Source organism: Salmo trutta, chromosome 5 (genome assembly GCF_901001165.1).
Source record: "Salmo trutta chromosome 5, fSalTru1.1, whole genome shotgun sequence".
Classification (NCBI taxonomy): Eukaryota; Metazoa; Chordata; class Actinopteri; order Salmoniformes; family Salmonidae; genus Salmo; species Salmo trutta.
Window position 1 is genome coordinate 20,649,130 of NC_042961.1, and position 26,343 is coordinate 20,675,472.

The following is a 26,343-nucleotide window of genomic DNA, read 5'->3' on the forward strand; positions in this document are numbered from 1 at the left end:
ATCTGCACAATTCTATTTTCCCTGTACCACTATAGTTGGAGGATCTAGTGTCCAGGGACCTTGATCCTGGAACATGTTTTAAAACCCAGATTTAATGCAAATGCAACTTAAATATGAACACATATTAATCATTGTTAATGTTTAGACAGTTATTTTTCATACTTCATGAATAAATATAGGTTAATGATGCTTTCCTACTATTATGTGGGGACTTTCTTTTTGAACATTTCCGAAATTCCGTGACCCGGAAGTACTTTTTTAGTGTTGCTGACGAGCCGCTAATCAGGAAAGAGGCAGATGATATGGCAGCTTTGTGAGCGACCAGGTGGAACTTGCATTGTTAAGACGGTTAAACGTCGGAATATGAAAACATTTTAACGCGGAAACAGGGAGAGGGACACTGCTCGAAATGATTTACTTGATAGTCATATCCGCATTGTCTGGAGCATTCATTACATTGGTATTACAGTTCTTACTGCTTTACCGGAGAAGCCCCGAGCCTATAGCCAGGACAGTGCAATATGTCAAAGCAGTGCCTGATCCCGCATTGAAGGATTACTTTAATAACCAACATGCAGAATCAGGCCAGCAGCAACAAGACAACACATCATCCGCTGCACCCAAACAGCAAGAGGCCATCACTCCCAGGCATCAGGAAGCGGCTGCCACCAGCAGTAGCCCTAAACAACAACCGCCACCGCCTTGTCTAAGTGAGCCCCTCCACACCTCCAAACCGGAGACGTGCAATTTTCTAAATGCTATCTTTTTGTTCCTATTCAGAGAACTCCGCGACACTCCCGTCGTTAGGCACTGGCTCACCAAAAAGTTCAAGGTGGAGTTCGAGGAGCTATTACAAACCAAGACAGCTGGTCGGCTGTTGGAGGGACTCAGTCTCAGGGATATCTCCCTTGGTAATTCTTTGCCCGTGTTTAAAACGGCCAAACTTATAAAGCCAGTGAGTTTAAATGAAGACGGCATGCCCGAGGAACTCAATTTCGAGGTGGACCTTGAATATAATGGCGGGTTCCATCTAGCAATTGATGTAGATCTTGTTTTTGGGAAGTCAGCATACCTGTTCGTAAAAATGACGCGTGTGGTTGGAAGACTGAAGCTGCAGTTCACTCGCATGCCTTTTACGCACTGGTCCTTCGCGTTCCTTGAGGACCCACTGATAGACTTCGAGGTGAAGTCACAGTTCGAGGGAAGGCCCTTGCCCCAGCTCACCTCAATCATTGTCAACCAGCTGAAAAGAATCATCAAGAAGAAACACACCTTGCCAAATTACAAAATCAGGTAAACTTGCACTGAGTCTACTACCACTTTTATATTTATTTAGGTCTATGCAAGTCAGTAGGCCTACCAAGAGATGGTCAGAGATGTGCATCATCAACATTTCAAGCTGATTTAAGGACAAGGGAAAGTGGCCCAACTAACAGCCCAGCTATTATTTTGATAGTTTCCAAGATCTGTAAGATGCACATTTGGACTCCAAATGGGTGATAACGCATAGCCATATAGCTTTCTATTTGGCTAAATTGAAGGCTCTGCTCAATGCAACCTTTTTAGATATTTTTTTTAGGTTGAAATTGTCCACCACATTATTGAACAGCCTGGCCTCAGATTAGACGTAACAGAGTATATGTTAATCTGTGAAACTGAAATGAGTATGATATGTTATGTTTGGTATGGTTACATGAAAGAAGTTTACTTAGCCAAAACGAAAGGACTGAGTTTGTTCGGGGAGGATGGGTGGGCGTATAACGTGTGTCCAGCATCCCAAAGGTTGTCTGAGTCACATCATGGACAACTTTAGCATTGTAGATAATTAGCAACTTTGTTAAGTCCAGGTTGCAGCGAAAGGTTAAATGATGACAAACATGTAGTCTTTAATTTTTTTTTAACTGTCAGGGCATAGGCCTACTGACTGTCAGTAGGCAGTGTGGTAGTATACAGTGTTGAGACATGGGACGGAACCTGTTGCAAAGGAAGCCATTGAGGGACATCATGGTTGCGAACCTATGAAATGATATAGGATAGTGTTGATCCTTCTGAGACAGAGGAGTGCCCCCTGTCATTACATTGAGAACATTTTGAAATGACCACAACCTGGTGTGAAATAGTCAGTTAAACACTTTGCCAACACTAAAACTGAAAGACAGAAAGCTTTCTAGTACTTCCCTGTTAGTAACATGAATGCATGTGCAGCATCTTGTCGCCTCTTATTTCTTTTAGACTGTCACATCAGTCAGGTACTCTTTTGCAGATGGATTATTTGCCGGAAGTGTTCACCATCACTTTTGTATTTGGTTGCACTCGCTCAAGGCAAAAAGTCACACATCCTAGATTTAACAATTTAACTAATAATATATGTCCTTGCTAATATGTTACTGTAGTACATTCTAACTTCTCAGTTATAAGAGCAACTTAATGTTAAAGACATGCTCTCGAACTTTGGTGACTACTAAGTATATTTAACTTCATATGGAACAGTGGGACGCTAGCCACCTCGACAACTTCTGGTGAAATTGCATAGCGTCAAATTCGAATTAAATTACTATAAATATTTAACTTTCATGAAATCACAAGTGCAATACATCAAAATAAAGCTTAAACCTCCCGCTTTGGGCTATGTGTGTCAATGTGTAGTTCATACATGCATAATCTATTAGCAGAAATACTGCGAATTCCTCAATTATCCACAAAATCCCTAGTTTGAAAGCGACTGTTTTTCTGGAAGCTGTGCTGTGCAATTTTGCTTACATTCCCCCCCACGTTGGCCGGCCCCCTAGCAATTCGAGTTCTAGCCAATGAGCTTCAGCACCTTTCCATTTGAGTGACAGTTTGCAAGATGCACATACAGCAGAGCGAGCGAGAGAGCAATGACGTGGTACACATACTGTATCTGCACATATGTACGCAATTTTCGGGGACCACTTTTAGCTTGTGAGTGCTACTTTAAGAACTACTGGTTTAAAAAGTATACAAAAGTACCAGAAAATCTCTAAGTGTTACCTTTCAACATGTCTAGGCCTGAATGTTAAATGAATCTAGGCTATTGTGGAAAACAAATATATTTAATTATGCTGAAAGGGTAAGCCTTAGCCTATCACCTATAGAAGTTGCTATCGTTGAGGTTCTTGTTAGTGCTTCTATTGGCCCAGTCAGCTTGTCACAAATGTTGTGACAGCACTTACTGGGCTCAGCATTTGTGGCCTCAATTACATGGCAAACTAACCCATGCAGCTGGTTCGTCTGTGTCATGTCTGGAAGGGTCACGCTGGTGTGCTGGAACTGCAGCGATAGCCGCATTGGAACGCCAAAACTTCTCTATACAGCCTTCTGTACAGCATAATTACTCCTGTCACATTCCTTTGCTTTGATTGTTAGAATATCACAATTCCAGCAAAATGTTATATTGTTGCATGTTCTGTCCTTTGAAGTGAAATGCACTTCAAACATCCTGGGTTGGTTGTTTTCAGCTGTGTTTGAGAATCGCTACAACGCAGCATGCCAAAATCACTTATTTTTTGTTTGGTAATATTGTTTTTAGCGTTCTGTGATTTATTCCAAGATGTGGTGTTTAATTGTGGGGAAAAGTTGTTTTCTTTTTAGAAGGTGTAGTTGTGTTTATTGGGCTGTGAAATAAGCTACTGTAATATGTTCTGGTCCATGACATACATCTGTATAATTGTAATATAGATATATACAGTACCAGTTAGAAGTTTGGACACACCTACTCATTCAAGGGTTTTTCTTTATTTTTACAATTTTCTACATTGGAGAATAATAGTGAATGCATTAAAACTATGAAATAACACCAATGAAATCATGTAGGAACCAAAAAAGTGTTAAACAAATCAAAATATATATTAAATGTTTTCTTAAAATATCCACCCTTTGCCTTGATGACAGCTTTGCACACTCTTGGCATTCTCTCAACCAATTTCACCTGGAATGTTTTTCAGCAGTCTTCAAGGAGTTCCCACATATGCTGAGCACTTGTTGGCTGCTTTTCCTTCACTCTGCGGTCCAACTCCTCCCAAACATCTCAATTGGGTTGAGATGGAGTGATTGTGGAGGCCAGGTCATCTGATGCAGCACTCCATCACTTTCCTTCTTGGTCAAATAGCCCTTGCACAGCCTGGAGGTGTGTTTTGGGTCATTGTCCTGTTGAAAAATAAATGATAGTCCCACTAAGCACAAACCAGATGGGACAGCGTATCGCTGCAGAATGCTGTGGTAGCCATGCTGGTTAAGTGTGCCTTGAATTCTAAATAAATCACCAACAGTGTCACCAGCAAAGCACCATCACACCTCCTCCTCCATCCTTCACTGTGGGAACCACATGTGGAGATCATCAGTTCACCTACTAGGCGTCTTACAAAGACACAGTGGTTGGAACCAAAAATCAAAAATTTGGACTCATCAGACCAAAGGACAGAATTCCACCAGTCTAATGTCCATTGCTCGTGTCTCTTGGCCCTAGAAAGTCTCTTCTTATTGGTGTCCTTTTTAGTAGTGGTTTCTTAGCAGCAATTCGACCATGAAAGTCTGACTCACGCAGTCTCCTCTGAACAGATGACATCGAGATGTCTGTTACTTGAACTGTTACCAAGCATTTATTTGGGTTGCTATTTCTGAGGCTGGTAACTCTAATGAACTTATCCTCTGCAGCAGAGGTAACTCTGGGTGTTCCTTTCATGTGGTGGTCCTCATGAGAGCCAGTTTCATCATAGCGCTTGATGGTTTTTGCGACTGCACTTGAAGAAACTTTCAAAGTTCTTGACATTTTCCGGATTGACTGACCTTCATGTCTTAAAGTAATGATGGACTGTCATTTCTCTTTGCTTATTTGATCTGTTTCTGCCATAATATGGACTTGGTCTTTTACCAAATAGGGCTATCTTCTGTATACTACCCCTACCTTGTCACAACACAACTGATTGGCTCAAACACATTAAGAAGGAAAGATTCCACAAATAAACTTTTAACGAGGCACAACTGTTAATTGAAATGCATTCCAGGTGACTACCTTATGAAGCTGGTTGAGAGAATGCCAAGAGTGTGCAAAGCTGTCATCAAGGTAAAGGGTGTGTACCTATCTTTTCTTGGTTACTACATGATTTCATATTTGTTATTTCATAGTTTTGATGTCTTCACTATTATTTGTAAAAATAAAGAGAAACCCTTGAATGAGTAGGTGTCCAAACTTTTGACATGTATAATAAATAAACAACCTGGCTGTTGCCATTTACAATTTGTATTTAATATGAAGACATTGTATATAGTAATGCTGCAAATGGTCCATACAAAACCTGCATTTCTCATTGATTTAGCTTGTATATAATTAGGTGGGATTAATCAGGCGGTTATTGTTGTTGAAATGCCAGACTATGTGAGAAGGCACATTGTTTCACTTGAAAATCAATGAAACGCTGTCTTGTGCCTGACAAAATGAACAGACTTTCCTTTTGTCCACCATATTTACTATGTGGGCTGCAGAGCAGGCAAACAATGGTTTGGTTGTTTTGTGAGAACAACAACTAAATGTAACTATTTTATGTCCCTCTGTGCAGCCACAGGCCTCTACTGGCATGGCATGGCATAGCCACTTCTTGTGAAAGATCTGGTTTAGATCACGTGTGGGAGCTAAATGTTAAATGTAGGCCTAATGCAACAATCTGGAGGATTGACCTAAAATGGTGCATGTTTGTGAGGTGCCCGTGATAATGACTCTGTCTGAGCGAGAGTTGTGTGGCGATGTCATCTAAAACAGCCTTTAAGGACGGAGCAGTGGACATTAGGATTAGCTGAATGTCACAGATGGCAGGACTCTGGAGGGAGGGCTGGAGGTAATCCAGGCATAACAACACCCATCTTGAGTCAGAACAAAAGCAATATGGATACTGTACTGAAACAGTGGGGAATGAGATACTACTGCAATCCTCTGTAGCATAGAATAAAAGCTTTATCTCTGCAGTAAGTTTCAGGGAGGGTAACATTCTTTGTGTTCCAGATTTACGGTGCGAGTTGACAGAGTTATGACCTCCCTCTCTACTCTACAAACCTGACAGGTTTGTGAGTCTTGACAGTGAGTGTCTGGTTTCTGAATGGAATGTTCAGGAGATAGGAGATGATGCAGTTAAAAAGCATGAGATGAATGTCTGATTAAGTACTGGAATCAACCTTTCACCTGCTCCTATCTTCACTAAGGCAACACTGATAGCCCTGCAATCTCTGCAAACCCACATGGTGTGGATTGGAGAGTTCTTGTTTACATGCATTGCAAATACACTCATGTTACGTTCAGGCGGTAGGTATTCTTAGCATAATAGATGGGGGTGGTGAACAGATCATTGCAGAATTTTCTGGCTACGCCCTCAAATGGTATTAAGCCTTTTGAGATGTTTTGGGGGGGTCAGAGAATTTAAACCTGTAAGAGAATAATTCTCAGACACTGGACCAGTGTTAAACTTGAGCACATCATTAACTACATTCCAGGTGTGCAAAGTAGGGGGCCAATCACTTGGCATATTAGATCACAGTCAAATCCACTGAGCCATTCACCCCTGTCCCCATCCTTATCTGGACAGGACATACTAGATTGGCATCATTTCTTCGTAAGCTTGGGCTTACCGTGTGCCATTCCTTTGTCATTTTCATGACTTTGGGTGGTTATTGGACTGGCTTGTCCTCAATATGATTCTAATATCCTGTGTGAAATTCTGAATTTCTTACGTTTGATTTGTCCTGGACCATCAGTAATGTGTACCAATATGTACTGAACCCATTACCCCCCCATCCCTCCCTTATCCACTGTCAGCTGGGCTGTTTCTTACGGGCAATTCCATTATAACAGAGTGATGCTGAGATCCACTTTAAAATGAATGCCAAGCCAAAACCATTGACTGCAAAGTTTAACAAACCATACACCTATATGCAGAAGTCTAGTTTTGACAATTTCCACAGAATATTTTACTGAAACACATTTACTTGAGGAACAGTGCAGATGCAAAGTTTGATAACAATGTTTTTTGTGACCATGTGCTCTGCCATTTCCTGGTTGCTAAAATTGTAATAGTTTGCTTAATTTTAGTGTATGTGACAAAAGAAAACAAGTATAGTGTAGAGAATCATTGTACCATCTAAACCGCGGTGAAATATATTTTCCATAACCCAAAACATTGTATTTTCTGCTGTTTTGAAGCTGGTGTACAAAACCGAAAGTAAAAGATGCAAAAACTAAACTTAAGAACGGGAAGCATGAAAATAGGGCACATAGAACATATCTACAACTTCTTAGACTTGCTTTCATTGAGAAATGACACATCTATAACTCACATTTCTATGTGAATTTGGTCGTGTCGACCAAAAGGTTTCAGCTATGTCATGACACCTTGAGTTTGAAAACATCCATTTTGGTTATTGAACTACAGTAAGTGAAGTCTATCAGCACCTGTTAACAGACTGACTGTAACAGAATGACATGGGTCCTTGGTCTGTACTTTACAGAAATGCATAATTATTAATGTCGTTCTTTTCATGGTGATGTATCCTGAATAGGTACACAAAGGTAGAAAAATGTAATATCCTCCTTCGGTGTTTCGATATTATTCTATCCACTGGCTATTATTCTAATGAGCTCCGCCCTCCAAACAAGACCAAATTTGGACAGAGTTTGGGGAAACCCTGCTGTGCTGTACTGTACTGTGCTCTACTGCACTCTACTGTGACTTTGGTTTTTGACTACTATGATTTCCCATTGTGCCCAAATCAATTGCAATCATACTGTTACTGATTTTTCCTGCACTCTGTAACCGATTTGATAACAGATTGACTCGTTTTAATCATTTAATATTTCATAAACAAAATGATCAGTAAAAACAGGAACTACGCTGAACCAAAAAAATAATAAATGCCACATGTAACGTGTTGGTTCCATGTTTCATGAGCTGCGGCATTTGCACGCAGCGGTAGCGTGCGGAGGTTGCTAGCGCGGCGCGCAGCAAGGAAACAAAACATGAAGAGGATTACATTTCCTGAGGATAACAGTTCTAATGTTGGAAACAAGCAGCCTTATGTTGTCACCCAGAATCACTTTTCTATTCCAAGCTATATAAACATTTTACATACTGTAGGTTTTTGAAAGGACCAAAGAGTTTTAAGTCTGCTTTGTATTTTCCTTTTTGCCATGGAACATCAGGTATCGTAGTATCGCAATACTGGTATCGTGACAACCCTACTTCATACCCTTCATTGATTGAGCTGTCATTGTTGTTTAGCTGTTCTATTGGATCCCAGAGATGGAGAAAATAGGTTAATAAGACAATGAAGCTGGAAGTAATACTAGCCAGAAAGCCACCATTTTGGTGCAATAATGCACTTCATACAGTTGCATATCGGGATATTATTTTGGACGATGTGTCATTTTGACAATATCACAATATTATTTTTGTGCTAGTTGGCTGTACCTGCGCTAAAACCCCAGTATTTTCCCTTCATAGCTTGTTCTAAATCTTTTTAAATAGCGAGACCATTTCTTTTTTCAGCACTTATCTTTCATTGACGGATCAAAACAAATTTTCTCGTGGCTCTCTTGTCTCTCTGCAGCAGACATATGATGAGCAATATGTTTGGAACATCGAAATAAAATCACAGTATCAAATCATAATATTGTGAGAATCGCAATACATATACTGTAGTATCGGCACCTAAGTATCGTGATAATATCATATCGTGAGGCCCCTTGCAATTGCCAGACCTATTTTTACGTCATAGTGAACAAATAGTGTGGGAGGGCAATGTCCATCTCTTAAATCTCCCCTTACAGTATGTCCGACCTCTTTCAATAGAACGACATATTGCATACTCTTGCATTAGTGTGTGTTAATGACTGGTGGTCAGGGTTCTAATCAATAATACTTTTGAAAGCTTTGATTGCTAATGTGTTGAAAAATAGCCCTGTAGTTATACACAAAGTCCACCGCAGTACATGTTCATGACATCCTGATAGAGAATAACTTCTTTGCTTGAAATTCGGAGCAAAGCGTCTTTGTTGTTTTTTTGGGGGGGGCCTGGCCAAATGCTTTACTTTCTAAAGTGACATGATAACTCACTGTCTATTAAATGTGGATCTGAACAACCCGTTTCAACTCCAAGGTTCTCAAGATTTCTGTCTGTAATGTAACATCTTATGATCTTACTGTTGCTTGGGAACTGAGCATAAGCAATGGGGATACTAGAATTTCCTCGTAGCTGAGGGAAGGAGATACAGCAGGAAAAAGTACATTTTGTCTGAGAGTACAGTAATAACTTAAAGCATGCATGTGAATATTCAGTTCAATTTCTAGTTAAGTTGCAGCAAATGCTATGCTACACTCTTTTACACACATGCTACAAGCTTATGATTGCACACACGTGCTCCCTGATTTTGTTAGGGCGTTGGAGTGTTGCACAGTTGGTGTTGAGTCCATTTTCATAACATAAATAATTGAGGTTACCCCATTTTCCAGACATGCTTCTTTTCATATTGAGACTTGATCCCTTTACAGAAAATGCACCTTAAGTAGAGTAGGGATTTTTTTTGTCTGCTTTGCTGTGTAATGTAGTTTACATACATTATTTAGGAGAATCACAATGCGTTTGACTATTCCATCAGAGTTCTGCATTTTACCGCATTTAACCTCTGTTTATCATGCCCTCTCACGTTCATCCCTCATGGTCATTTTAGGATTATTGCCTGGAACTTTGGTCTGGCTACGTTTTGTGCCAATCCCCCCCCAAAATAGACTTTAATGCTCACCGATACATCAGGACGATTGCTTTTGAATTTGCAGATCTTTAGTAGGCAACCCAGGCAGTTGGTACATAATCGCAAATCAAATTTGCTGACACGGAACACCTGGGCTGTCTCGATCAGGTTTTGGGGATTGCTTACCAAAGCCCGGCCTGGTTTGACATCAGGATTTGTGGTATCTAAATCAGACAGTTAATCTGTGGTTTCATAGTAGGAAGAGGCCATATTCTCATGTAGCCTTTTTAAATGCTTTGAGCCCAACAGAGAGCTATTTCTTACTGTTTTATTACTGCCATCAGCATTTATTTAGACTAACGTTTTCATTTTGATGTTACATGTTTATTGGTTTGTACAAATATTCATCTTTTGAGAGTTACTGTGTTAGCTTGTAAGCACTTGAATGAATAAGATACCAATACTATTCCATCCAGTTGTTCCTTACCAATATAGGAGCCTACAAGTACATTCCTCTTGTCCTTGTGTGTGCACAAACCGTTTTCACAGAAAAAAAATCTACGCCTTGGCTAATCTTTTAAGAGCTTTCTGATTAAAGAATCAAGTTTCCTTACTAAAAGGAATGTCTGGCCGGAACATTGTTCAGAAAGCTTTTGCCTTCTCATTAGCTGAGCAATTCGCAAAAATGTTGGTTATTTTTTGTTTTTTAAATGGTTAAATTATTTGAATTCCATTTTTTTTTTATTTTTTATGTGGGCTCAATGGGCACGTTGCACAGTTTCTCATGAGATAAATCAGATTCAGCCTGAACTGTGCGATGTAGTATAGCGTTGTTTCCAACAGACCAATATTCTATATAGTGTAGAGTGGAAAACGTGATAATTAACTACAATGACCATAATCCATTGCGCACCTACTTGTCAGGTCTGTTTTGTTTTTATGCTTGCTACAGAAGAGACCGCAGAATGTATGCTTAATTTACTTTGAAGAATTACAAAATAGTGACTTTGCCAGACAACATATGCAGCAGCTCTATAGAGATGAGATGACTTGGAAAATAATGATAGTCATCAAATTAAACAAATGTAATAAAGTATACACAACTGAAAAATTGTATTCAAGTAAAGTCATGTGAATAAATGATGGTTAATAAGTGATCAGCAGTAATGGCCAGTCACTACCATCATGGGAGTTTTATTAGTTATTTTAGTCTGTGTTACAGGGTTCAACCCACATAATGCATAGTGCATTTAATGTTTACAAAAAATGATTTAATCAAAAAGTGTGATTTATTTTTTAATAATCTAAAGGAATCCGAACTGACTTGAGAAATACTAATCGCTCAGCACTACTGAGCTGCCATAACGGACCGGGTCTATGGGAGATGCCAAGCACAGAATACAAGGAATATTTGGCCAAACTTATTCAAGCACTGTATTGTGTGTCCATCTCAGAACGAGATATTCACTTTCTACTGTAACCCCCATGGTTGTTGTGTTTGAGACTTGCTTTGGTCCTACTTAATTATTAAAGGCCCAACCACTAGAAATAAGGCAATCTTTAGATCCCTTGATACAAGAAACAATTATTGATAATATTTTAATAAGAGACTAGGCCTATAGCAACAATCATGTTTGGTTTACATTGTTATATGCATGTTTTCTTTTCAGCAATTCGGTGGCAGGGTACGGTATTTGTGACGGCCTAAACTAATGGATAATTGTGAAGAGGCTAAATGCAAGATGCAGGTAGGCCAAAGGGATAGGGATGTGCCCTATGCATTTTTAATAGAGGCTTTTTGATGAGGCTAATGGTGTCTGTGGAACGTGATAGGCCACGTCTGCCCGCTTGTACTTGCACCGAGACAAAATGCAAACGTGTTTTCCAATTAAGATGACTTTGTCGTGGAATGGTGCTGTCAAGCCCTCATGCCTAATAATCTGCTATGTTCTCCTCATCATTGCCCATCTAATGTTACTGAGCTGAGCTGCCTCTTCCACTCTGACCTGCACTGTCTGCGCAATAGAGGGAATATTAACTGTGATTTAAGAATGTAGGCCTGTGTGGCCTCTGTGCGATAAGTGGTTTTGGAACTGGGTTCATTCATGACCACGGAGGCGCACTACAGTGTCAACTGCTGATGTGAACATTTGGTTGTACAAAGCACAGTATAATTAGCCACTCACCAAACATCTGACAGGCTTTGATTTTTAAAGTGTACTGTCCCTTTAGGGAGTTAGCCTACCGTTTGTAGATCATAGCCAACTACTCATCATAATAAGGACTAATAAAGTGTTGTTTAGCCATTCTCACATGCTAAGACATTGTTCATCTTGGAGTTTAGCATGAGATGAATGTTGCTGATTTAAAAAGACTGCCCTGGAGTTAGCCAGCCAAGTCCTTCAGAATGTCTCCCCTGTCACATTCTTCTGCCCCTTTTCTGGATTTCTATTTTCTCCCTGTGGAAATGTATTGGAGACAGTGTACTGACAACCACAAAGGAGCCTGAAGGAACTGAGCCCTGAACAATGGTTCTGCTTTTGTTCAGTACCCAAAGAACCTGGAGGGTATAGCCAGGGATGGGATGCTGCAAGCTGATTGTGGTAGTGGTACCATTCTCTTCCACATTTTATTTGACCTCTATGGACAAACTGTTGAAGCATGACAGAGAAGCTGCTATGTATGTCAACATAGAGAATTAATGGGAATTCAAGATGCTGGATTTGAAAAATGCTAGGAAAAAATGAATCAAAGTTGGAGCTATTGTAGAGGCATTGATATAAAACACTTCATCTTGAAAACAAATATCATCTTTGGAGGTAGGTTAGGCTCACAACTAGGATAAGTTATTTATATTTATTTTGTTTCTATGGTTAGGCTGTCTCATATCTAGCGTTTTTATATTAATGAACAGTTACACAAAATCCTCTCTAGTATAGAATGCCAGGGGCTTCAGGCTACATTTTACATTTTAGTCATTTTAGCAGACGCTCTTATCCAGAGCGACTTACAGTAGTGAATGCATACATTTCATACAATTTCATACATTTTTTTCTGTGCTGGCCCCCCGTGGGAATCGAACCCACAACCCTGGTGTTGCAAACACCATGCTCTAGACACGGCACCAGGGGCCAAAAATAGTAGAGGCAGGCGTGTAGTCCAAAACAACATGATGTTCATAATTACAATGAGGATTTTCATTACTGTTTAATCATTGTCCTTAATTTTGCTTTTAGCCAATGACCACAGCCAATAGAGGAAGTCACAGTGCTGGGACCAAATGTTTTGGAGGACATCATGTTGTATGAGTGGGTCAGTGTGTGAACTAGGGTGAGATGGAGAGCCAGGCTGTGTGTCTCACCCCACACTGGTTAAGGTCAGTCCTCCTGCTGTGGAGCGAGAGCAGGAAACACCCAGGGTCTGTTAGGAAATCCCTGCCCTGCTGGGATCAGATTATCTATCTGCCCATATGCCCAATTGAACCGTGGGCCTCCAGTAAATGCTCCTGTAGCATCTCCTCCATTTGGCATCTACAGTGGCATCAGAAAGTATTCACACCCCTTGACATTTTCAGGCTGAATTTAAGATGGATTAAATATAGATTTGTTGTCACTGGCCTACTCACAATACCCCGTAATGTCAAAGTGGAATTATGTTTTTTGAAATTTTTACAAATGTAAAACTGAAATGTCTTGAGTCAATAAGAATTCAACCCCTTTGTTATGACAAGCCTAAATAAGTTCAGGAGTAAACATTTGCTAAACAAGTCACATAAGTTGTATGCACTCACTCTGTGTGCAATAAGTGTTTAACATGATTTTTGAATGACTACCTCATAGGGCTGGGTGATATGGCCAAATATCATATATATAGGTTCAAGTTGAAAGTTGAAAAATACTATATATATATATATATATATATATATATATATATATATATATTAGTATTTTTCAAATGTATGACAGTATTTGACTATTTTATGTTTTTGATGAATAAAAGTTCTAAACTTGCTTTCTGAGTAGTGTGTGACCCTAGGGTGGCAACACATATATTCACAATTATTTCAATGAGTCTTTCTCCATTCTGATTGTTTTATACTGTTCAATTCAACTTCAACCTAAAATTATTTCCATCCATTTCTGCATTTCCTGTGCTCATTTGAGATCATTTCCTCACTGCCACGATGTGGGCAAAAATACTAGGCCTTATTTTTAACCAAATGTTGCAATTGTAATTTAGATCAAAACAGTTGGGTGAACTTTTGGAATCATGGAAATAGAATGTTTATTATAATTCTGTAGTTAGAATATAAATAATAGTGGGCACTTTGAATACAGTGTTTGACATGAAAATGCTATGCACGAGTTATTGTGACTGGGTAGGAACCAAAGTGATGTTGAGTGTTTCCTAGGGGACCCTATAATATTTGGCTACATTAAATCTTTATTCCTATAGCCAACATGTTTTGCCTATTCCTGTTTGATTTAGAAGATACTGTTGCACAAACAACATGCTGATTTAAGCCTCCACCAGTACTGGTACCAGGCTGTATTAGCTAGCTACGTTTGCTCTGACTAAGTACTTTTATTAGCTAGTTAGCTAGCCATCGATATAAAACTAGCGATTAGCATTAGTGTCTAACACGATTTAGCTTAACTTGCTAAGAAAATACAAACTAGCTGTTTGCAGATGAAATAAACACAAATTAATATTGTAATTATGGAACGCTTGTGGATTTATATTAAGATCATAGTGCAAACAACATGGTTGTCATCCAACTTGTTGCATGTGCTGCAGACTGAATGAAAGTGTCTCGTGGTCAAGCAACAACAAATGTGCTACTTGAGTGACGGGGTGGGACTAGGTCTGTGGAAAGCGGCATGGAGAGAGCGGAGAGGGATGACTCAAGTAGCGGAGTAAACTATAAAAATGGACATTACACACGGCGTATCACATTTAACAAACTAAACATTCAAATATCATTATAGAAGGTAGTAAAAACCCAAACCTGTCCGTGCATAAATACCTCATTTACCCAACACATATCTGTAAGGTCCCTCATTCTAGCAGTGAATTTCTAACAGATTCAACCATGAAGACCAAGGAGAATTTCCAATGCCTCACAAAGGAGGACACCTATTGGTGTATTAAAAAGCACACATTGAATATCCCTTTGATCATGGTGAAGTTATTAGTTACACTTTGGATGGTGTATAAATATACCTAGTCTCTACAAAGATACAGGCGTCATTCCTAACTCAGTTGCTGGAGAGGAAAGAAACCCCCTCAGGGATTTCACCATGAGGCCAATGGTGACTTTAAGACAGTTGCAGAGTTGAATAGCTGGGATAGGAGAGCTGAGGATGGATCAACAATATTGTAGTTGCTCCACAATACTAACCGAACTGACACAGTGAAAAGAAGGAAGCCTGTGCAGAATAAAAATATTCCAAAACATGCAAAACAAGTGTGGCAAAGTAATTCACTTTTTGTCCTGAATAAGGGTTATGTTTGGGGCTAATCCAATGTAACACACCATATTCTCAAGCATAGTTGTGGCTGTATCATGTTATAGGTATGCTTGTAATCGTTAAGGACTGGGGAGTTTTTCAGGATAAAAAATAAATGGAATGGAGCTTAACACAGGCAAAATCGTAGAGGAAAACCTGGTTGTCTGCTTTCCACCAGACACTTGGAAATTAATTCACATTTCATCAGGAAAATAACCTAAACAGAAGGCCACATTTACACTGTAGTTGCATATCAAGAAGACAGTGATGGTTCCTGAGTAGCCGAGTCACAGTTTTGACTTAAATCTACTTGAAAATCTATGGCAAGACCTGAAAATGGTTGCCTAGCAATGATCAATGGCCTAGCAACGCCACCATGGCCTATTTATTGCCTTAACTCCCTTATCTTACCTCATCTGCACAGACTTTTTGTTTTAATTTTTCTACTGTATGTTTTGTTTATTCCATGTGTAACTCTGTGTTGTTGTATGTGTCGAATTGCTGTGTTTTATCTTGGCCAGGTCGCAGTTGCAAATGAGAACTTGTTCTCAACTAGCCTACCTGGTTAAATAAAGGTGAAATAAAAAAAAAAAAAAAAAAATCAATAACCAATTTGACAGCTTGGGGAATTCTGAAAAGAATAATGGGCAAATGTTGCACAATCCAGTTGTGGAAAGCTCTTAGAGCCAGATTACAATTTGGTAAATTACGCCTTTCTTACGCCTTTCCAATGCACTTCTCAGTAGTTGGTATTCAACTTTTTTTTTTTTTTTGTCGTGGATTTTTAATTAAATAGGGTTTTCAGTACATTTATCTTAAGACATCCCTTTCAATACGGTGTACCTTTGCTTGAATTTTGTCGACAGACTCAATAGAGCATATCGACAGAACGGGTTCAGAATATTAGGGATCAATAAAAGTAAGCCATCTTTCAGCACCAATTTGGTAGATTTAAAAAGGTTAGGAAAGTATTTATGAATCATAAACAGGTTTGGAGAGCCTTTACGCACTAAAGAAAAAACGGTGGTTTGATTCATTCTAAAAATTGCCACATTCAGTTCTTTAACACATGGTGATGTTAGAAGATTAGTGTACATAAAATTCTAATGGGGAGACTAGTGTACACTAGTAGGCTATACCCTCGTCTATTGCCTGCACAAACCATGGAGCTGTGTGATGACACAGCCAAGTATTGCGCTATGCTGTGGGTTCAAACTGTTACGGCTTGGTCTGCGCTCTGCTTCATAATGATTTAAATGGCCTACATGTCTTTTTTTTTTATATAATCAACTGTTAGTAATGATCCTTAGCACAACCACCTGGCCGTGATCGCGTTTACAGGGGAAGCAAATTTAAGGTAAACGAAACAATGGAATGATAATCTAGGCTATACCAGCTGAAGGGAGCTAACAGTAAATTGGCAGTTGAATATGTGTGGCTATTAGGCCTACTGACGGTCGATACTGATGGTGGCAAAAATTTTACATGATTCAAATAAGAAAGCGAAAGTTGGGCTAGCCTATAAGAGATTTGAGAATGCCCATCCCTGCAGTTAAAAGGCCATATAATTTAAGTTATGCATTGTGGCACAGCATTTCATAAACTTCACTGTGGGAAAGTTGATATGCTTCAGTTTTCTGCCTTATGACTGGTTTCACATTTGTCTCCAGCGATTATAAGATAAAATATACACTATAAATAAAAGTATGTGGACACCCCTTCAAATTAGTGGATTTGGCTATTTAAGCCACACCCGTTGCTGACAGGTGTATAAAATTGAGCACACCGCCATGCAATCTCCATAGACAAACATTGGCAGTAGAATGGTCTTACTGAAGAGCCCAGTGACTTTCAATGTGGCAGCGTCATTGGATGCCACCTTTCAGTTCGTCACAATACCTGCCTTGCTAGAGCTGCCCCGGTCAACTGTAAGTGCTGTTATTGTGAGGTGGAAATGTCTAGCAGCAACAACGTCTCAGCTGCGACGTGGTAGGCCACACAAGCTCACAGAACAAGACCGCTGAGAACTTTTACGCGCTTTAGTAATGTCCTCAGTTGCAATGCCCACTACTGAGTTCCGAACTGCCTATGTATGAGATCCATACAGAAAATACTTTTTGTTCATGTAGTTTATCTAAAGCAAGTGTCATTTATATTTACAATTCCCTTATTCAAACGGATTACTCATTACCTAGCTCTTATCAAGTTGTTAATTACAGTTAATGGAGAATGGTGTTATTTCTACTTGGAACCGGTAGGTTCGCTAGACCTTATTCATGCTTTTCTTGCTCATAAAGGTGGTGAAATTATTTGGGAATTCAGTCAAGGTCAGAATACAGCGTATTTGTAGATGCACCCAAAATTAATAGCAGGTGAATAGCATGCTATTCTCATGCTTAAGTTCAAGGTCATAATATGCATAGAGTGAAAAGTGCATTAAAAGGGAATTGTGTCCCATTTGCATGGCTTAATCGGGCCCTTAATCGGAATCGGGCCCTTAGAGACTTACCCAGAAAGACTGACAGCTGTATTCGCTGCCAAAGGTGCTTCTACAAGGCATTGACTCAGGCATGTGAATACTTATGTAAGTGATATTTCTGAATTTTCAATAATTTGCCAACATTTCTAAATCATATTTTCACTTTGTCATTATGGGGTATTGTGTGTAGATGGGTGAGAATTGTATTTATTTCATCCATTTTGAATTCAGACTGTAACAACAAAATGTGGAATAAGTCAAGGGGTATGCATACTTTCTGAAGACACTAGCTCTTCTCCATCTCTCCCCCACTTTTCCTCTCATCTCACCATCCTCCTCATCTCTCCATCATCCATCCCTCTTTAATTTTTCAACTCCAAGTCTTCTCAATCTCAACTTTATTTGTACTCAATTTTCTCAATTTCTACTTATCTCATTTGCTTTTCCATTCCTCTTTCCAATCCATTTGTCCTCTGAGCAAGGAGATGTGTATCTTACACTTTGTATTAGTGACCTATTACTTTGTAATTATTCCTGTAATTACAGTGTAACAGATTATTATTATTATTATTATTATTATTATTATTATTATTATTATTACACATTGAATTATTAGACACAGCCTGCTGTGTGCCTATGCTGATGTGTAGTGATGAAGCAGTCAATAGCAGCTTTAGCATACGTTTTAGTCAGTTGGTTAACTCCTTATCACTGAGCCCGTGTTTCAGTCACTCAAGAGAAACAATCCTGAGGATGATGACAAAGCAGAGATGCTAACCGGTTCTGTGTCTGTTAAACTATTGCCGTGGGCTAACAGCACATCATCTGAAACGTAGCGAGTTAGCACTGGATGTCATCAGGGCTTTGCTGCTCAACTTCTCCAACAGTATGATGGTTAGAAAAGCAGAACTAAGCAGAAATGTTTTAAGCAATGCTTAATCGCTGAATCAAATTGCTGATACAGTAGTATTTGTGTTTGGGATTTGAGGGAAGTGATCACAAGTTCTCTGTTATTTTCTTCCCACAGTGGAAAAGCCATAGGCCTATGCATAGATTTGTCAAACACTGCTCAATGAAGTGTTGAATCTCTCAGTTGTTATGTTCACACTGAAATCACTAGTAGTATACAACAAATGGACAACCATTTTCTAATTTAACCATTGTCTTTTATTTGTGTTTTTTTTTTTACAGATACAAACCCTTTTTCCCGTTCCAAGTGCAACCTCCTATCGGGTCTTCCGCCTGTGACTTGGACCTCTCCGTTCAGGAATCAGGATTGGTGGAGGGCCGGCTTAGGGTCACCCTTGTTGAATGTAGCAGGTAGGATGTCTCATGCCCTGTTTATATCGTGACATATTTCATTTCGCCGCACGTCATCTTCACGGAATCTTGCCCCGCTACATAACGGACAAGTGTAGTGTTTGTAACGCAAGATGTTGGAGACCCTGTCTGTTGTCAGAGATGGCATTTATTTTATTCAAAACAGGATAAATATTGTTTTAAGTGATAACAAAACATGTTTTGTTTAGTTAGTTTTTCTTCAACTTGTTTCTCTACATTTATAGCAAGTCAAGCGCACTTTCATTGCAGCTAGCTAGCTAGATGCTAGGCTAGGTTGAAGATACCACTGTAGCTTGCGACGTCCACCTAATAATTATCATCAAAACAAAGGTCATTACCATCACAATAAACTTAAACGGGAAGCAACTGTCATATAATATAATTGGCTCACAGCCAATGTGTATTATTTAACATGACTATTACATTTGTACTCATAGGAATGGGTCATTGTTTACAAGTTGCTAGTGATCCCATAAAGCCCTCAATATTTTAATCTTCTGTAGTTTGGCAACTTCCTCTCGCAACGGAGCCTTCAACCGCAAGGGGGAGTGCTTATGGGTAATGTGAACAAGGATTCTGTCTTGGGAACACGGGGGAGGGGCGGTATTTCCCAATGCTTCACAGCAAGACCTCGCTTTTTCAGAGATGATATGAGAATATAATTATACACACACTGTGCCAACAATGTTACGGTCCTAAGAGCTCTATTGGGACTAAGAGCAGGAAACGCTATTGATCATTATTAGTAGTTCTACAGTACTTGCAATTTGTCTGCAGTCTCCACAGCTTTTCTGCACAGGGATACAATATACAGTGTAACTTATACAGTTGCGGCCAATTAGTGCCTTCGGAAAGTATTCAGACCCATTGACCTTTTCTGCATTTTACGTTACAGCCTTATTCTAAAATGTATTAAATAAAAAGAATCCTCAGCAATCTACACAATACCCCATAATGACACAACAAAAACAGGTTTTTTGAATTTTTTGAAAATGTATTAAAAATGTAAAACAGATACCTTATTTAGATAAGTATTAAGATCCTTTGCTATGAGACTCGAAATTGAGCTCAGGTGCATCCTGTTTCCATTGATCATCCTTGAGATGTTTCAATAACTTGATTGGAGTCCACCTGTGGTCAATTGATTTGACATGATTTGGAAAGGCACACCTGTCTATATAAGGTCTCACAGTTGACAGTGCATGTCAGAGCAAAAACCAAGCCAGGAGGTCAAATGAATTGTCCGTAGAGCTCCGTGACAGGATTGTGTCTGCACAGATCTGGGGAAGAGTACCAAAGAATGTCTGCAGCATTGAAGGTCCCCGTGAACACAGTGGCCTCCATCATTCTTAAATGGAAGAAGTTTGGAACCACCAAGACTCTTCCTAGAGCTGGCCGTCCGGTCAAACTGAGCAATTGGGGGAGAAGGGCCTTGGTCAGGGAGGTGACCAAGAACCCGATGGTCACTCTGACAGAGCTCCTCTGTGGAGATGGGAGAACCTTCCAGAAGGACAACCATCTCTGCAGCACTCTACCAACCAGGCCTTTTATGGTAGAGTGGCAAGATGGAAGCCACTCCACTTTGAGTTTGCCAAACGGCACCTAAAGACTCTCAGACCATGAGAAACAAGGTTATCTGGTCTGATGAAACCAAGATTGAACTACTTGGCCTGAATGTCTGGAGGAAGCCTCAAATCAAATTTTTATTTGACACATGCTTACTTACAGGAACTTACCAACAATGCATTTTTAAGAAAATACCCCCCCAAAAAGTAAGAGAAGAATAACAAATAATTAAAGAGCAGCAGTAAATAACAATAGCAGGGCTATATACAGGGGGTACCAGTACAGAGTCAATGTGCGGGGCACCGGTGTTGAGGTATTTGAGGTAATATGTACATGTAGGTAGAGTTATTAAAGTGACTATGCATAGATAATAACAGAGTAGCAGCAGCATGGGGGGGGGGCAATGCAAATAGTCTGGGTAGCTATTTGATTAGATGTTCAGGAGTCTTACGGCTTGGGGGTAGAAGCTGTGTAGAAGCCTCTTGGACCTAGACTTGGCGCTCCGGTATCGCTTACCGTGCGGTAGCAGATAGAACAGTCTATGACAAGGGTGGCTTGAGTCTTTGACAATTTTTAGGGCCTTCCTCTGACACTGTCTGGTATAGAGGTCCTGGATGGCAGGAAGCTTGGCCCCAGTGATGTACCGGGCCGTACGCACAACACTATGTAGTGCCTTATGGTCGGATGCAGAGCAGTTGCCATACCAGGCAGTGATGCTCTCGATGGTGTAGCTGTAGAATTTGAGGACCCATGCCATATCTTTTCAGTCTCCTGAGGGGAATAGGTTTTGTCGTGCACTCTTCACGACTGTCTTGGTGTGCTTGGACCATGTTAGTTTGTTGGCGAAGTGGACGCCAAGGAACTTGAAGCTCTCAACCTGCTCCACTACTGCCCCGGCCCCGGTGATGAGAATGGGGGCGTGCTCGGTCTAATTTTCCTGTAGTCCACAAACATCTCCTTTGTCTTGATCACGTTGAGGGAGAGGTTGTTGTCCTTGCACCACACGGTCAGGTCTCTGACCTCCTCCCTGTAAGCAGTCTCATTGTCGGTGATCAGGCCTACCACTGTTGTCATTGACAATTTTTATACATTTGTTACCCTTTTTTTCTCTCCAATTTCGTGGTATCCAATTGGGAGTTAGTCTTGCCTCATCGCTGCAACTCCCGTATGGACTCGGGAGAGACGAAGGTCGAGAGCCGTGCGTCCTCCAAAACACAACCAAGCCGCACTGCTTCTTGACACAACCCGGAAGCTTGCCGCACCAATGTGTCGGAGGAAATACCGTACACTTGGTGACCGTGTCAGCGTGTACTGCGCCCAGCCTGCCACAGATGTCGCTAGTGCGCGATGGGACAAGGACATCCCTGCCGGCCAAACCCTCCCATAACACGGATGACGCTGGGCCAATTGTGTGTCGCCCCATTTGGTCTCCCGGTCGCGGCTGGCCGGGATTGAACCCCAGGCTGTAGTGACGCCGCAACACTGCGATGCAGTGTCTTAGATTGCTGCGCCACCCAGAAGACCCTTGCTGTACCTTTTCTGCTGGCAATTTGGCCCGCTCTTCAGCAGCAAACTGTTCTAATTCTTCTATGTATGAGTGGTGCCCTCTACCAACTGCTGTTTTCAGATCTTACCGTATTTTTGGATGTGATTCAGATATGGACCCTTCGCTGGCCACTCCAGAACAGTCCAGCGTTTCTTCTTGAACCATTCCTGGGTGCGTTTTGATGCGTGTTTGGGGCCTTGTCCTGCTGGAAGATCCACAGACTTCAATGGAAACCCAGTTTTTGGACACAAGGTTGAACTTTGGACTCTAAAACACCTTGATAATCTGCTGATTTCATGATGCCTTGCACACGTTCAAAGCCCCTAGTACCAGAGGCAGAAAAGCAACCCCACTATATTATCAAACGTCGCCATGTTTGATTGTAGAGAAGGTGTTCTTTTCATTGAATGTTTAATTTGGTTTCTGGTAAACACAGCGCTGATCTGAGCTAGCTCTATTTGTTTCAATGGTCCACAGCAGTTTCCCCAGGATTTAAGCTTGTTTTTAGGTGGGTTTTTGAGAAGTTCAATTAGGCTTTCTTGTCTCTTTCAGTAGTGGGGTCTTCCTATGTTTACCAACGACCACATGAAACATTAAAAGAAAATCATACCCTCCCTAAAATCAAACATGGGGGAGGTTCAGTAATGCTGTGCTAAGCTGCTTCTGGTACTGGGGGCCTTGAACGTGTGCAAGACATCATGAAAACAGCAGATTGTCAAGATGTTTTGGCGTGCAATGTTCAACCTTGTGTCCAAAAACCTTGATCTCTGTTAAAGGTTGTGGGTTTTCTAGCTGGACAACCACCCCAAACACACATCAAAAGCACCTTGGAATGGTTCAAGAACAAGCGCTGGACTGTTCTGGAGTTGCCAGCAAAGAGTCCAGATCTGAATCACATCTATAACCTATGGTGAGAGCTGAAAACAGCAGTTGGAGGACACTCAAACATTGAGAAATTAGAGCAGTTGAAAAGTGTGCCAACTTGTCAGTAGAAAGGTGCAGCAAGCTCATTGATGGCTACAATAAGTATTTGTTGGCAGTTCTCTTAGCCAATGGCTCTGCAACCAAGTACTAGCTTCAGGGTGGCAATCGTTTTGTTCAAGTCATTTTATCTTAACTTTATTTTCTAAATGAAAATGGTGAACTTAACAAAAAATAAAACGTAATATAACTGGTAACGTAGTGTCTGTCAACAGACTGGAATGAGACAACAAATGAGGAACTTTGGTCCGGGGCGCAGATTGTTCATCACTAATCATTTGGAAAAATCACGATTTTTCAGGTGTTCGCATCTTTCGAATTTCGGAAAGACTGTCTCGGCAGTTGCAAAGAGAGGAGGGGTGGAGCTACAGCTCTGTGTCTGCTTCTCGTTCGTTCTAGTATATTTTCTAACACGTCTCCCTCAGAATTGAATCAAGCATGTTACGCAAGATTTTAGTTCTGTGTTTCCGAGATTACATCTGCGTTAAAAGGGGCTAAAACAGTCTGGACTATATCTAGACCTTGCATTTTTCACCACTATATGTGCTAGGTGTCCAATCCTGCTCTTGTTAAAGGCTCTGGCCACACCCATGAAGGAAATACATCACTAATAAACTTAACCAGCAAGGCTACACATTTACCAATTTAGTTACCTCCTGCTAAAAGTAGCCTAATCCATTTGGGTGACAATGCCTTGCACAGTTAAAAAGCAGTCTGTCTTTAGGTAGGTCATGTATCTCTTCTCTAGTCTCCCATCCCTTCCTAAAACACAGCCACATCTCCTCTGGGCCAATGACAACTTAAACATGTCAGCTCTGGGCCTGAGAAGTGTCTCCTCCACCCTGTCCTGATGGCGGTGTAAGTCTTTGTGTTGCTTGGGTCTAGTATAGTAGTGGAGTGGCCGCAAGACAGTAGGACACCAGAAAAGCTCCTCATTAATAATACACAGTTCTTGCCCATTATGAGGCCAGGCCCAAGCTATGGCTGGCACTTCTATCCTTACAGCTGCTGCAAATGGATACCCTCTTACTTCACTGGGCGCAGCCAGATATGTCTGACAATGACGCCCATCCACTTCAATTTACACAGGCTCTACCGTGCCTAATATTGCGTTTGTCTCTGTAGGATTCCATTGGGAGGGAGCCAAATGAAACCGAACTGCGAGAAAGTCTTAGTTTTTTTGAATAGGCAATGCATTTTTAAGAGGAGGAATAAAAGGTTGTTGATATTCAGAGGAACATCCTTATATTCTAAATAGACCTGAAATTATCAGTGAATTGGTTCAAATGAATATTTTATAGATGGCAAATAGCAACAAGATCATTTTAAACTGCCTGTTTTTTATGTTCTCCTCTTAGTTTTGATTGGTTACTTTCTGTATGTTGGTTGCTGCCAACTGACAGTGAAAAACCTCAATGTAATGATAGCATGCTTGCTTTCTCTTGCCTACCATGCATCCAACATATACTGTATACAGTTGAAGTCGGAAGTTTAGATACACCTTAGCCAAATACATTTAAAATCAGTTTTTCACAATTCCTGACATTTAATCCTAGTGAAAATTCCCTGTCTTAGGTCAGTTAGGCTCACCACTTTATTTTAAGAATGTGAAATGTCATAATAATAGTAGAGAATGATATATTTCAGCTTTCATTTCTCTCATCACATTCCCAGTGGGTCAGAAGTTTACATACACAGTTTACATAAACATTAGCATTGCCTATAAATTGTTTAACTTGGGTCAAATGTTTCGGGTAGCCTTCCACAAGCTTCCTTCAATAAGTTGGGTGAATATTGGCCAATTCCTCCTGACAGAGCTGGTGTAACTGATTCAGGTTTGTAGGCCTCCTTGCTCGCATAAGCTTTTTCAGTTCTGCCCACACATTTTCTATAGGATTGAGGTCAGGGCTTTATGATGGCCACTCCAATACCTTGACTTTGTTGTCCTTAAGCCATTTTGCCACAACTTTGGAAGTATGCTTGGGGTCATTGTCCATTTGGAAGACCCATTTGCGGCCAAGCTTTAACTTCCTGACGGATGTCTTGAGATGTTGCTTCAATATATCCACATAATTTTCCTGTCTCATGATGCCATCTATTTTGTGAAGTGCACCAGTCCCTCCTGCAGCAAAGCATCCCCACGACATGTTGCCACCCTCGTGCTTTATGGTTGGGATGGTGTTATTCGGCTTGCAAGCGTTTCCCTTTTTCCTCCAAACATAACGATGGTCATTATGGCCAAACAGTTCTATTTTTGTTTCATCAGACCAGAGGACATTTCTCCAAAAAGTACAATCTTTGTCCCCATGTGCAATTGCAAACCATAGTCTTTTTTTTTATGGCGGTTTTGGAGCAGTGGCTTCTTCCTTGCTGCTCAAATGATGTAAATTTGCATATCAGAAGCTTCTAAAGCCATGACATCATTTTCTGGAATTTTCCAAGCTGTTTAAAGGCGCAGTCAACTTAGTGTATGTAAACTTTTGACCAACTGTAATTGTGATACAGTGAAATAATCTGTCTGTAAACAATTTTTGGAAAAATTACTTGTCATGTACAAAGTAGATGTCCTAACCAACTTGCCAAAACTATAGTTTGTTAACAAGAAATTTGTGGAGTGGCTGAAAAACAAGTTTTAATTTCTCCAACCTAAGTGTATGTAAACTTCCAGCTTCAACTGTGTGTATATATAATACATGAATTGAAAACATTTAAGTGTGTTTTGGTAACTGATTTTAAAGCCAGGCACTGGGTAGTGAACTAGTTAAGACACTGGTCAAGACAGAAGGGTGTCCAAAGTTAGTGGCCATATTTGACCTCAATTTTGAAAGGAGTTTGACAAAATTATAATCAGTCAGTGACTGGCAGGATTAGATTGTGAAGTCTGTGTAAAATGTATTGTCTGCCACCAGCAGATGGAGACACAGTCAGCATATTGTTCATCCAGAATCCAGTATGTCATCTGCACATCCTGTAAACAGAGCTTGTTGTATACAGATGGAGCTTGTTGTATACAGTAATTGGGGACTCAGTTGAGTTAATGGGACAAGACCATACATATCCAGTGGTGTAATTGAGGCAAATAAAAATAGTTACTACTGTTTCTTTGTTTACTTTTTTAACACTTGTCAATTGTATTTTTATGACTTTAAACTAAGTTGAAATGATCAAT

At 40.3% G+C, this 26,343-nt stretch overlaps 1 protein-coding gene across 1 annotated transcript in view; it reads left to right on the forward strand.

Moving 5' to 3' along the window:
* The first annotated feature begins 261 nt into the window (after positions 1-261).
* The window catches only part of LOC115193832 (PDZ domain-containing protein 8), a 70,905-nt gene continuing 44,823 nt past the window's right edge, over positions 262-26,343 (forward strand). The window contains exons 1-2 of the mRNA XM_029752901.1: positions 262-1,293; positions 18,932-19,060. Of these exons, the coding sequence (XP_029608761.1) occupies positions 410-1,293; positions 18,932-19,060 (1,013 nt within the window). The 5' untranslated portion in view covers positions 262-409. The remainder of the gene's footprint in view (positions 1,294-18,931; positions 19,061-26,343) is intronic.